The sequence below is a fragment of the Kryptolebias marmoratus genome, linkage group LG22 (genome assembly GCF_001649575.2).
Source record: "Kryptolebias marmoratus isolate JLee-2015 linkage group LG22, ASM164957v2, whole genome shotgun sequence".
Taxonomy (NCBI): Eukaryota; Metazoa; Chordata; class Actinopteri; order Cyprinodontiformes; family Rivulidae; genus Kryptolebias; species Kryptolebias marmoratus.
Window position 1 is genome coordinate 6,846,525 of NC_051451.1, and position 14,650 is coordinate 6,861,174.

Genomic DNA, 14,650 nt, shown 5'->3' on the forward strand with positions numbered 1-14,650 from the left:
AGGTTTGGACTGAAGAAAATTATTTTTGTGCTGAATACAAGAAAATGCAAACCCTAAACAAGATGAAATCCTGGAGGCTTTTCCAGGACTGCATAGATGGGAAGAGTAAAAATCCAAACTCTGAATGCAGCTTTATGTGAAATATTAAATTAAAGACCTGTCATTCCTTAAAGAAAGCATATAAGTTTTAGACTGAGCCTATCTCATAATGAGAAACAATGGTGTTACAGCCATTTTGGTCAAATCTTCAAAATGCCGTTATGTGGGGTCTCTCGTGTTATCAGAAGTGTCACCCTCAGAGTGTGTGTTGTTAATGACTCTCAGCTACTACCACATCAAACCTGAGCTCAACATCTGTCAAACTGACTCAGGTTGATTGTTGTGTTGGTCAATGATCTGTAGCGGCCACATTATGGATATTTTAACAAACTCACCCAATTACATTATCACCTGCCTTTCATGGTTGCGCAACAACAAATCTGGAGCTGGTTCTGGTTGATTTTGGTTGAGTTGTTTGAGGCCTGTCTCAGGGTGTCAGTCAGTTCACATCAGCTCTGTGAGGAATTTATTACCCGCCTGCTAATTGATAAGTGTCCTGCCCTAATGAGTGTGTGTGTGTGTGTGTGTGGTTGTGGTGGTGGTGGTGGGGGTTACAAATAATGCATTCAGTGGTATATGTACAAATGCTTCTACACACGGTTGCAGACATAATCAAGGAGGAACATCAAGGTTGGACAGAAACATAAAATCTCTTAAAAATAGGACACAAAATAACAAAAACTTTTAAACTGCAGATAAAATTTATACAAAGATACAAAACAATTACAAAAACTGAAAACATGATGCAGAAGATCCGAACTGAATTAAAAAATTACCTGAATGAGACACAAAAACAACCAAAGTCATGAACTAATACATTAACATATTTATTAAAATTTAGAAACTTAAATTATAAACATTCGTGTTGATTTACTGCCCCCTGCTGGACACCTTTATAACAAACTCCTCTTTTATTCAGTCTGTTGGAGCTGAACATGTTTTTTTGCTCTTATTTTAAATTTACTTAATAACTTTTTTGTGTCAAATCGTAGACCAGCTTTCAATTATTTAGGTTTAGTTTTTGTTTTTTAGTTTAGTCTCTAAGTAGCCTTACATTCTCCGGTGATAAATATATGTCTAATTCCCATCATAAGTTTAAAACCGCAGATCCATTTCATTTTTGTATGTCTCTACAGTTTTGTTATTGACAGAAAACTAAATAATCATAATAAAACATAAACAAATGGGTCCTCAAGTAATCTGTTGAAGGAAAGAATTTAAGAAATTCACTTCACAACATGGAAACATAACATAATAAATATTTATTGCTCCTCTGTGCGTTATAATTCAGGATTTTATTTTTTATCTTGATTTGTTTTCTGTATAAACTGACCCAGGATAAGCCATAGATTTTAATGTTTACAACTTAAATCTAGATGTTATCCTTTTTTTTGAAAGAAGTTGGTTTTGTGTTGCTTCTGAGAGCTGATAAAAAAGGTTGTGTTCAGTTTGTTTTTTGTTTCCAGTCCTAAAGTTGTTGTTTTGTTCTCCTTTTTTTTTAAATGTTCCATTTCCACACAGCCAAGTGCCACAAGTATGATTCCTTCACCTCACAGCCCAGAAACAATCCTTGGAAATGACTCCCACCCAATCCCCCTCTGCCCCCCTGATACCAGGAAATTCCCTTGGTTCTGTCAGTGAGGACCGGAACGGCTCACCTCCTTCCATCCTGAGGCCAAATCTGTCCCTTTATTCTGCTGCAGCAATGTCAAACAAATAATCTAATACTTAATAGATGAATGAAGTGAAGTAAAGTGAAGGGAAATTTATTTATATAGCACTTTTCAACATCAAGGCGATCAAAAGTGCAAATAAAAAGCTCTGTTCTGTGAAGGTTCATTGTTTCCTGTAGTTTTCCATCTTTATGTTCCAATTTTGTGAGTTCCTGCAGAAAAACCAAGTCAGATCTGATCCTGGATTGGATTTGAATCCTGTCAGAGGAGGAGCTGAACCCTCTGCTGGTGCCCCTCCTCCTCTTCCTCCACCTCTTCCTCCCTGTGCCTCCTGTTTAAAAGCAGCCGGGGGGTCGAGCAGGAGCCCATTCTGCAGACATGACCGCGGTGGGACAGCTGCTTCTGGTTCTGGGCTTGCTGGTGAGCGCTCACTGTGAAGTGAGAGCACGAGACCCCGGAGAGGAGGAGGAGGAGGAGGAGGAGCTGGGAAGAAGACAAGGGGTGATGGAGACCCCCCTGATGGGAGGAAGAGGAAAGTCTACATCTCGAGCCGGGTGAGTCACACAACTGAGAGGAGCTGAAATAAAAAACAGTAACGTACATTTAAAAGTGATCAATGCTTCATCATCAAACACCTCCTGCAGTCTTTAGGTCCTGGAATCCAGAATAAAAGATTTTTGCTGTTTTAGATTTGATCATTTCACTTTAAACTAGAGAAAACTGTAACAGAATCAAACTCTTATTGACTGAAGTCTGATTTTACAGGTTATATTGAGACGTTCAGTTTAAATAATATGATGCTTCAGCCAGCAAAACAATAGTATCTTTGTTTTTAAATCAGTTTGTAGAAATTTTACATCTTTCTCAGGATTTTTGTATCCATGAGGTTATTTCAGACCTCTGTGGTAAGTTTGAGTCTGTGTGGTTTTTCCTCATGTTTTTATAATTTGTCATCTCGGTCATCATTTAGCATCTGTTTGTGGTGAGGAAATGCTTTATCATTTTTAGTTACTCTGCGTCTGATAAAAAACAGTCCTTTCTTCTGACTCACTCTGGTTTTTATCTCCTCCTCAGCTGTTTGTTTGTTTGGGAGCAGATCTGAATTAATAAACTTCTAATCTGGAGGTAATGTTCTAAGTTAGGTGGCAAAATGTTCCTATGGAAATTAACAGGTATTTATAGGAATAAACGGGAACAAACTTGTAATATAAAATACTGAAGGTTGACCCTTAACAGGGATTTTAAATATATTTGAGGAATATATATATATATATATATATATATATATATATATATATATATTATATATTATATATTTTAGCATAATTTTGACAGAAAGAACCAGTCAGATTTTATCCTCCTGTTTGTGTGACTTTGTTGTGTTTCTGTCTCAAAATATAAACTTCTCTTTTTTGTTTGTTTTCTCTTGTTTGTATTTTGGTGGATGTGAATTCATTTGGCAGACCATTTTTGGAGTGATTTTAAACAATTTTGTGAGATGTTTTATATCCGATGAGTTATTTAATTTATGTCACATCTTGTCAGATTCTTCTGCACATTTTGTTTTCATCTTATCTGCTGAGTTTCCACCTCTCGTTTGTTGTTAATGGCACATCTGGTTGTGTTTCTTCTCCTGCTGTGTCATGCTTCCTAACTTTAAGAACGTGCATGTTTTTAACATCTCAGTCAGATCATGTATTTGTTGTAACGCTTCAGGTTTTAAATCCTTGATGCTGAGACTCCTCCGGAATATTTTTGTTCCAGCTGAACTTCCTGTGACCCGCAGACTAAAATCTGAGGATTAAATATTTCTGTGGCTTTTCTCTGAGCACGCGCTGTCATTATCCTAAGTCACATCCACACATTAAACTACCGATTGTCAGATAAAGGATTCCTCGAGGCTCCTAGAAAAACAACCCTCTATTAGTTTTGCACTGACCCCCAACTTTAATGACAGTGTTCACAAATTGGCCTCCTTGTGCTCTAATGAGAAGCAGGTTTGGAGAATTTTCTAGATTTTTAAGCTTCAGGGTTGCCTCAGGAGTCTGAGGTTTGATTAGTAATAGCAGACTCTGTGTTTGTGTGTGTGTGTCTTGGGGGGCTTTTACATGCTTCAGAGGTCAACAGGTAGTTTTTCTTGCTTTACAGCAGAGGAGGTAATCTAAATGAGTTAAAACAGAATTTTTGAGCAGCTTCTAAATAAGGACCACAAAACTGTGTGTTGTAAATAAGAGGTCCCTAACCTTTGGGCTGCGGACCGGTACCGGGCCGCACAGAAAGAATAATTAACTTACAGTATTTCCGTTTTTTTTTTTTTTTAAATGTCTGAACAACATTTATTTTGAAAAATGACAGGATTCTCTCCACTACATTTGTCTATGACTCACTCTTGATGCATGTCAAAACACTCATCTAGGTCATGTGATACGTTACCGCTAAAAACAAACACACAAGCAGCAAAATGAGTAAAAAACAAACGTCTCTGGAAGCCCTAGATCTCATTACTGAGAAACAGGCACAGGGCTCCCACTGATTCAGTGTTATGGTGAGTTCTATTCTTTGTGCACCTTATATTTGTGGTGTATCTTATTTTAAAGGGCCTGTTTAAACATCACCATATTGACCTGCGAACATTAGGGGGAGGAGAGGGTGTTAATCATGTTGATAACGCAATACCAAGACACAACTAACAAAGCTGCAAGTACACGTTGGATTTATGTTTATTATGTTTTAAAAATACCCCCTTTTCATGCCAGATTTATCATTTTATATTGTGTCACAGCTCCATCTGTTCCTGCCACGCCTCTTGTCTCTAGTCATGCCACAGCCACTTAACTTCCTACTCCCAGTTTCTTGCCACGCCTCAGTTTCCATGACCACGCCATTAGCCTCATCTGTTTCACCTGTTCCTGTCTCCATATATACTCACAGCTCCCAGTACTCAAGCGCCAGATTATTGAAAGCCTCAGAGCCAGTAAATGTCCAGCGTTATATTCTCGTTCATGCCTGATCTCGATCCTTGCCTGTTCCACGACCATCGTCTCTTGCCTGCTCCCTTCCTGATATTGTTTTGGACTCTGACCTCTCGTTGCCGACCTCGCTTCGCTCACCTGGACCTCGCCCTTTGGATTTGCCCTCTCTGGTTTTGGCTTCAGACCCCTGACCCACCGGTAACGACCTCACGCCTGTACCTGGACTTTCCTTCTCGCCTCAGCCCCTTTCAGACAAGCCTGTCTGCAACTAGCTACCAAGCTAAGGAGGACTTACCTGTTCTGATCCCAATCCACGACGGTCACGTGAGTGCGCTGTTCAGAGCCTCTGGTCCCGCTCGTAGTCTGTCCATAATAAAATCCTTAAAACTTCGTTACTGTGTTGCGAGTCTGAATCCTGTCAAGTCCTGCCTTGTCAGATTAATCTGAAATGGATTAAAGCAGAAATGGATTCGGACGAACAACGCTGGCGAAACAAGGTGGACGGAGCTATTTCCGGGTTACAGGTTAACGTCCAGGAAGTGACGCGGTTACTCTACTATCTGTCGAACCCCAGAGTAGACGCCGCTGCTCAAGTTCCCGCGGCTACTACTCGTTCATTTGTTTCACCCATGCATGAACCAAAGCTTCTGCCTCCCGAAAACTTCTCCGGTGAGTCAATTCAATGCAGACCGTTTTTGACTCAGTGCGAAATCCACTTTCAACTCCAGCCGTCGTCTTTCCCGTCTGAGAGAGCAAAAGTGGCTTACGTTGTTTCGCTTCTGTCTAGTCGAGCGAAACTTTGGGGCACGGCGGCGTGGCAACGAGATGCTTTATATTGCTATGCATACAAGGACTTTGCTGCGGAGCTTCGCAGGGTTTTTGACCCCATAGCACCCGAACGTGAGGCGGCACGCAGGTTTTTCTCCTTGAGGCAAGGAAGGAGAAGTGTCACTGAATTTATTATTGACTTCCACACGCTTGCTGCTGACAGTCATTGGAACGAATCTGCTTTAACCGATGTGTTTTTTCAAGGCCTTAAGGAGGAGATTAAGGATGAGCTGGCTACTCGAGATCGTCCTACAAGTCTACGAGAATTAGAGGAGCTGGCTACCAGGATCGACATACGACTATCAGAACGATGGCGGGAGAAACAAAATAGCCTGTTCTTCAGGAGTCGTATGGAGGTTGTCAGGCCCCCTGTACCCTGTGAGCCAAGCAACTCGGCTGGAGCAGTATCTATGGAGGAACCTATGCAGCTTGGGAGGGCCAAGTTATTCACGGAGGAGCGTAACAGGCGAAGAATGGGCAACCTTTGTTTCTACTGCGGAGCCAAGGATCACGTTGTCAGGAGTTGTCCGGTAAAAGACCAGGCTCAGTAGGATCCAGGAGAGTCCTGCTGAGCCCAGTAAGTCGTCGAAGATTCTCCTCCATGCTCATGCTGCCAGCAGAGTTGTCTGTCCAGGGTCAGAAAACCTCTACCAAGGTATTCATAGATTCCGGAGACGACTCTGAGTTCATTGATGAGACTTTTGCAAAATCCCTTGGGATTGAGATTGTTCCCTCCCATAACGATCATAAGATCACTGCTCTCGATGGTCATGTCCTGGCTCAGGACAACAGTGAGACTAGTCCTGTTCAATTATCAATCTGTGGCAATCACCATGAGACATTAAAGTTTTTTGTTATTCATTCCTCTGATCTGCCTGTCATCTTAGGAGCAACCTGGCTAACCACGCACAACCCAAGGATTGACTGGGTCAAGAGGGAGATCACTGGATGGGCAGAGAGGTGTTCTGAATCATGTCTGCTAGACGCCGTCCTGGACTCTAGCCCATCAAGTGACAAACCCGAGGACTACCCTGATATCTCCAAAGTACCTCCTGAATATCTGGACCTGAAGAAGATGTTCAACAAAGTTAAGGCTACTTCATTACCCCCTCATCGACCTTATGACTGCCCTATCGATCTTCTTCCTGGTTCTGCCCCTCCTCGTGGTAGATTGTTCTCCTTGTCTCGCCCAGAACAGGAAGCGATGGCAAAATACATAAAGGAAAGTTTACAGGCAGGCATAATTAGACCTTCTGTGTCCCCAGCTGGGGCAGGGTTTTTCTTCGTGGGGAAGAAGGACGGGTCACTTAGACCTTGTATTGACTACAGGGGCCTCAACAACATTACCATCAAAAATAAATATCCATTACCACTTATGTCATCTACTTTTGACTTAATCCAGGGAGCAAGGGTTTTCACAAAGCTAGATTTACGAAATGCGTACCACTTAATCCGCATTAGAGAAGGTGACGAGTGGAAGACCGCCTTTAACACTCCCTCAGGAAACTACGAATATTTGGTGATGCCCTTTGGTCTTACCAGTGCTCCAGCAGTCTTCCAATCTTTGGTTAATGACCTCCTGAGAGACATGATCAACCAGTTCATCTTCGTGTATCTCGATGACATTCTCATCTTTTCTCGTGACCTCGTTTCCCATAGAGATCATGTCAGAAGAGTACTTTTGAGACTCCTACAGAATAAGTTATTTGTCAAAGCTGAGAAGTGTGAATTCCATCAGACTTCCACTTCATTCTTAGGGTTTAATATCGCCCCCGATCAGGTCTCCATGGATCAGGCCAAGGTTAAGGCCATTCAGGAATGGCCAGTTCCTCAGGACAGAAAGGCTTTACAACGTTTTCTAGGGTTTGCTAATTTTTATAGAAAATTTATCAAGAGTTTCAGCCAGGTCGCAGCCCCACTACATGCACTGACTTCAATAAAGACCCAGTTTGTCTGGAATCAGGATGCTCAGGTCGCTTTTGACCATCTCAGAGAGCTGTTCACGATGGCACCCATCCTTCACTCACCAGACGAAACAAAACAATTCATTGTTGAAGTGGATGCTTCAAGCTCGGGAGTTGGGGCTGTGTTAAGTCAGGTTTTCGACAACAATCAACTGCATCCATGTGCTTTTTTCTCTAGAAGGTTGACCAGCGCCGAACAGAACTACGATGTGGGCGAAAGAGAGCTTTTGGCCGTCAAATTAGCCTTGGAGGAATGGAGGCACTGGTTAGAGGGAGCCAGTGAACCTTTCATCATTTGGACAGACCATAAAAACCTGGAGTACCTTAAGACCGCTAAGAGACTGAGTTCTCGTCAGGCCAGGTGGGCTCTGTTCTTTTCTCGTTTTTCTTTTCAACTCACCTATAGGCCTGGCGAAAAGAATACCAAGGCGGATGCTCTCTCTCGGATCCACGAAGGAAAGGAGATGGAAGAGGAACCCGGGTCAGAGGAGTTCATCCTGCCACGAACCGTGCGCCTATCCATCACTAAGTTGGAGGAGGACCTCCGTCAAGCTCTTCAGGAACACCCATCTCCATCAGCCTGTCCCTCAAACCGGATGTTCGTTCCCCCTGAACTAAGAACCAAAGTTTTAATGTTCTGTCATAACTCTAAGATATTCTGTCACCCAGGCATCACCAAGACCCTGTCCGTGGTGAAATCACAGTTCTGGTGGGAGACCCTTAACAAAGACGTCCGAGAGTTTGTGTCTGCCTGCCCCCAGTGTGCCCAAGCCAAAGTGTCTCGTCGCCGCCCAGCGGGATTGCTACGTCCCCTTCCGATACCCTTTCGACTTTGGTCCCACATTGCCATGGACTTCATCACGGGTCTGCCCGCGTCCTCGGGTAATTCAGTTATTTTGACGATCATTGATCGCTTTTCTAAGATGGTTCACCTTGTCCCTTTAAAGAAGCTTCCCACGTCTAAAGAACTTGCTGAGATCATGTCAAGGGAAATTTTCAGGCTCCACGGCATCCCTAAAGATATTGTTTCGGACCGTGGACCACAATTTATTTCTAAGTTTTGGCGGGAGTTTTGCAACCTTCTGGACATCTCAATCAGCTTGTCTTCAGGTTTTCATCCCCAGACGGATGGACAGTCGGAATGGGCCAACCAGGAGATTGAGACTAAGCTTCGCCTTCTGTGCTCCACCGAACCTGCTAAGTGGTCAAATAACCTACCTTGGGTGGAGCATGCTATGAACTGTTTGCCCTCTTCTGCCACAGGTCTATCACCGTTTTACACGGTTTATGGATACCAGCCTCCCGTCTTCACCCTCGAGGAGAGAGCGGCTGGGGTCCCTTCGGCGTTTGCTGCAGCCCATAGGTGTCGCCGAACCTGGACCAGGGCCCGAAAAGCCCTGTTAAAGATGTCGGCGGTGTACTCCTGCACAGCAAACCGGAGGAGATCCAAGCAGCCAGAGTACCAGCCTGGGCAGAAGGTGTGGCTGTCCACCCGAGACCTATCTCTGAAGGTGGAATCAAGGAAACTCGCACCCAGATTCATCGGCCCGTTTCCAATCTCCAAAGTCATCAACCCTGTCGCCGTCAAGCTTCAGCTACCAAGGACCACCAGATTCCATCCATCCTTCCACGTGTCCCGTATCAAGCCAGTGAAGACGTCTGGACTCATTTGCTCCTCCAGACCCCCTCCACCCGCCCGGTTCATCGAAGGCGGCCCAGCCTATACAGTCAGGAGACTCATCCGTTCCAGACGTTGGGGCCGCCAAATACACTACCTGGTGGACTGGGAGGGATATGGTCCCGAAGAACGTTCCTGGGTTCCTGCAAAGGACATTTTAGATAAGTCTCTCATCCGAGACTTCCACAGGGCTCATCCGGGTCAACCAGGCGGCCCGTCAGGAGCCGGGCCCTTAGTGGGGGGCTCTGTCACAGCTCCATCTGTTCCTGCCACGCCTCTTGTCTCTAGTCATGCCACAGCCACTTAACTTCCTACTCCCAGTTTCTTGCCACGCCTCAGTTTCCATGACCACGCCATTAGCCTCATCTGTTTCACCTGTTCCTGTCTCCATATATACTCACAGCTCCCAGTACTCAAGCGCCAGATTATTGAAAGCCTCAGAGCCAGTAAATGTCCAGCGTTATATTCTCAATCATGCCTGATCTCGACCCTTGCCTGTTCCACGACCATCGTCTCTTGCCTGCTCCCTGCCTGATACTGCTTTGGACTCTGACCTCTCGTTGCCGACCTCGCTTCGCTCATCTGNGACCTCGCCCTTTGGATTCTCCCTCTCTGGTTTTGGCTTCGGACCTCTGACCCACCGGTAACGACCCTACGCCTGTACCTGGACTTTCCCTCTCGCCTCAGCCCCTTTCAGACAAGCCTGTCTGCACCTAGCTACCAAGCTAAGAAGGACTTACCTGTTCTGATCCCAATCCACGACGGTCACGTGAGTGCGCTGTTCAGAGCCTCTGGTCCTGCTCTTAGTCTGTCCATAATAAAATCCTTAAAACTTTGTTACTGTGTTGCGAGTCTGAATCCTGTCAAGTCCTGCCTTGTCAATATTGTTGTATTTATCTGCCACACCTTTAAAGGCTGGTCTGTGAAAATACTGTCTGATAATGAACCGGTCTGTGGAGCTAAAAAGGTTGGGGGCCACTGTTGTAAATGATAAACTAAGTATGAATTAACCATGAACTAATGGTGAACAAGACAACAGTTTTTATTCTATGTTTTGTCATTGGGAAAAGCTTAGTTCATGGTTTCCTACACCTTTTGACTTCTGAGACTCATGCTGAGTTCATATTAATACATGTTTATTTCATAGTTAATTCATGATGAGTTTATGGTTATTTCATGGTTAGTTCATACTTAATTCATGGTCAGTTCTGGTTAATTTCTGGTTAGCTTATGTTAGGTCATGCTTAGTTCATGTTAGATATGATTAGTTCATGGTTAATTCATGATTAGATATGGTTAGATAAGATTAGTTCATGCTTAGTACATGGTTTGTTCATGCTTAATTCATAGTTAATTCAGACTTAGTTTATCATTAGTTCATGGTTAGTCCATATTTTAGAACACACATTTTTGTGGCCTGCATTTGGAGCTGCTACCTAGACTTTCTTTTTAATTACAGACTGAAGGAAGGAAATGTAGAAAAATCTTCAATGTTTGTTCTGAATGATAAAAAGGGTCACATTTACTCTTCTGAGATTAGTCAGACTTTATTAAATAAAGAGATAATCTGAGCAGATTAAAAGGCTGAGTTGCTCAGAGCTGATGAAGTCTATCGTCTGTCTTCAGAGGGAGGATGAAGCAGGAGGAGGCAATAAATTTTGCTGTCGGAGAATCTAAAGATATGAAAACATCTGATCTCATTGATTTGATCTGAACTCAAGAGAAAAAGACTGGCTCGGTCACAAAGACACAGAACCATCCCTCTCATTCACAAACTCAAAGAAAACAACTCATCGCAAAAAGATTAAATAAACCCAAACGGAAAAAGTATATAATTTTAAAGGCACTAAAACAACCAGAACACACAAATATACTGATCTATAATCAGACATGTAAAGGCAACACCAAAACTAATAAACATCAATTATTTCCATGACGTCTGTCACAAAGTGTTAAAAATAAACAGAGATATAAATCAAGAAAATAAAGAAAAATGAGAAAAAAGAAAGTTGGATCTTTTCACTGTAACACGAACAACAACATTAGAAAGCTGCCAACTCTGTCAGAGCGATGGCAAATATAAACTTTAAGTGATCAGTTTGCAGTCTGACGTCTCTTTCTGTTTTATAAGGCTGTGTTAAAATAATGATGAATGAAAAGAAACCAAAATTAAAAACATTTTAAAAGGACTTCGACCTCCTGGATTCTGACAAAACAAAGAGATGAAAAAAGGAACAAATTAATCCAGAAGAAGAATACAATCAGCAGCAGCAACAGAGCTGAACTGTCAATCCTGCAGACCTTAACTCTGTAGACCTGAACCCTGCAGACCTGAACCCTGTAGACATGAACACCGCAGACCTGAACCCTGTAGGCCTGAACCATGCAGACCTGAATCCCGCAGACCTGAACCCCGCAGACCTGAACCCCGCAGACCTGAACCCCGCAGACCTGAACCCCGCAGACCTGAACCCTGCAGACTTCTGCTTGTGTCCCTCAGGATGGGTCCAGGTCTTTGTCAGAAGCAAAGTTCTGAAGGCTCACACACTAAAACGACTGAACGTCTGAGATGCCACAGCTGCTCGCTGATGTTCACAAACTCTGGAGTTAATTTAATAAAACGTTCAGGATGTGAGGAGTTTTTAGCCCTCCTCCTCTAAACGTCAAGACTGACAGAATTAAATGAAACCTCCCGAGCTGCTGTTTGTGTTGGATCAAAAACAACAACAACCAAAAAAGACAGAATGTCCATCAGGCTGGCATATTTAACATCAAAAATCTACATGTGGACAAAATGTCTTCAAAGGTCATTTAATCTACAAAAACAAAAAAAACAGAAATGATGGATGACCATAGTGTGATAATAAAATTAAAAGTAAAAAAATGCAACGAAAAGAAACAAAGAAGGCCAACAAAGGAGGAAAATGACAAACACAAAAAGACCAAAGAAGGATAAAAAATTACTGCAGAAAGATGCAAAAACAAATTAAACCCAACCTGAACACAAGCAGAGGCAAAATCCTGCAGACAGATAGAAAAAACAAACAGAAGAGATCCAAATGTTTACTAAGTAATGGAATGAAAACAAATAAAAAATAAATGCTCTTATTGGGTGTAAAATGGTCTCAAGATGACTGAAAAACTGATGACTTAATGTGAAAACTCATAATGACTCCACTGATTTAATCCTGAAAGCCTCAGGATTTAAAAACACCAGAGTGGCAGGAGGATGGCACTGCAAAACGCTTCTGAACAATAAAAATCACCAAATAAAAATCAGTTCAGAATTCACCTCTGAAGATGGAAAATAACCACACAGAGACAAGTAACAGCAAAGGGTTCAACATGGTCACAAAGTTTCAAGAAAAATAAGTTAAATCTAACAAATAAAACAACAGGTTCATGAGGTAAACAGCCAGGACAAGAAAAAAACTCGCTCCAGAACACCTCCCTGGGGAGGCGTCCAGGGGACAAAAAAATCAAAGTCATAGAATAACTGACTTTTATTAAACTGTGTCTCCAGTCTGAACTGTGGAAGCTCACAGATGGGAAGACAAACATCTTTAGCTATTAGAAATCCAGCTGTTTTGTTTTTCAAACATTTTAAAATTTATTTTAGAAGATGAGTAGAGCAAAGTAAAAAGGGTAATGACTGACAAAAATCCTAAAAAGGTTTCATCAGAGTGCCTCCTGATATTTGGAATTAAACATTAAAATGATAAATTTATTGAAAATATTGAGTTCATTAATCATTAGTGATGAAAATGTGATGTTTGCTTTTAAAACGATGCTCCTTTGTTCCTCAAGTTAGAGCTTAAAGTGCTTTTTTATGGAAACGTAGGTCATTATCCTTTCCAGGAAAATAAGCCCATTAATCACAGAACTGATTCCTGTTAGACATCATGAAAAAACTCATGTGTGAGCCAAACAAAACATTTAGTTTCACTTAGTTCAGTCTGAGAGGACGAGGACTCGCGTTGGTCCGACTAAAGAGAAGTAAACAGAGCTCAGAGAGTTCCCTCAGTTGGAACAACACTGAACAGAGCAAAACTCGTCTCAGAGCTTCACAGATTAAAACCCGCAGGGATCAATTCTGCTCTGTCACATGTGGACCCACAGCGAGGCTCAGAGAACTTTGATCAGAACTAAAGAGCAGATTAAAGCTGAGCTATGGTTCTCTCAGCCCGATAGAACCAATGAAGATAAACGTTAAGGAGCCGTCCTGTGATGTTCCAGACTCTCAGGTCTCTGCTGAAACTCTCTGACTCATTTTTGCATGTGAGATTTTGAGAAGGGAGCTTCTTTCAGTCACGAGTTACAAACAGGCAGCAGAAACAACCTGCAGGGAGGAGACAGACTATCAGATCCATTCACGGGTTACAGAACAGTCAAATCTCTGCTCAGGCGGTTCTTTAAGGTCATTGTTCTTTTTACAGCGTCTTCTGCAGTTTAGGGACAAATAAAAAGGCTGTTTTTATGTCCTTTTTAGTGACAAATCTGTGAGACACATTCAGATTCATCTGCAGGAAACACAAACTTCCCTTTAAGTAACAGAAATGTAATTCTAAATTGAAGAATTAGATTTGAATAAGGATTATTTGAAATTCAGTTTAGGAATATCTGTTAAGTCTTTTAGAATCAAAACTCAACTTTTTCAGATGTTTGAGTCTGACTGAGTTTTAACTTATTGTTCTAAACTTATTAGGTTTAGTGCTTTAAAATTCAGGTTAGGGGAATTTTAAATGACCTCATGTTGTCTTGACAGTTAAGAAAATGGATCTGGGGGTTTCCAGTGAACCCACATGGAGTAGGACATGTTTGCAGGAGCTCAGTGGGTATGTGATTATAATATATTTAATTAACACTGACTGTCCAACACTTGCCCTGGCTTCATGTTTGAAGAGTTATCAGTACCTCTATGTCCTCTAAGTCTTATGTTTTTTTATTATTTAAAAGGACATCACTGACTGATGAGTGAACCTTCTTTGTTTTCTCTTTTCATATGGGACAAATTATTTACACATTCCCTCAGGTCATTTAGTAGTATGATCCAACGACGGATACTGACAGGTTTTGGTTTTGTTTTAATGTGGGGGGAGAACGCATCATTGCTCTAGTGCTTCTGTTGGGGTGTCCGTTCTGAATTTGTTAATTTAGTTCTAAGGGAAACCTACTCCCAATTTGTCTGAAATTATTAGCCTTCCCTTTTTTTCTCCTGTTTTCTTTATCATGTGGTAAAACTTTCCTATATATAAGCCTCAGCTGAAGAGTACTACAATACAGCCAGATACATATAAAGAATAAATGAATTTTAAAGCTTAATATGATCTTATCACATCACAGCACACCACTGAACTTTTACTCAATTTGAGATCCAGATGTTATGAACAAGGGTAGAAGCCAACTAAACTCCTGGCTCATCAGCTACGACAAATA

General features: G+C 42.1%; 1 protein-coding gene across 1 annotated transcript in view; it reads left to right on the forward strand.

The window, feature by feature from the left end:
* The first annotated feature begins 2,150 nt into the window (after nucleotides 1-2,150).
* mmrn2a (multimerin 2a) overlaps nucleotides 2,151-14,650 on the forward strand; it is a 44,001-nt gene continuing 31,501 nt past the window's right edge. The window contains exon 1 of the mRNA XM_017433663.3: nucleotides 2,151-2,326. Within this exon, the coding sequence (XP_017289152.1) occupies nucleotides 2,151-2,326 (176 nt within the window). The remainder of the gene's footprint in view (nucleotides 2,327-14,650) is intronic.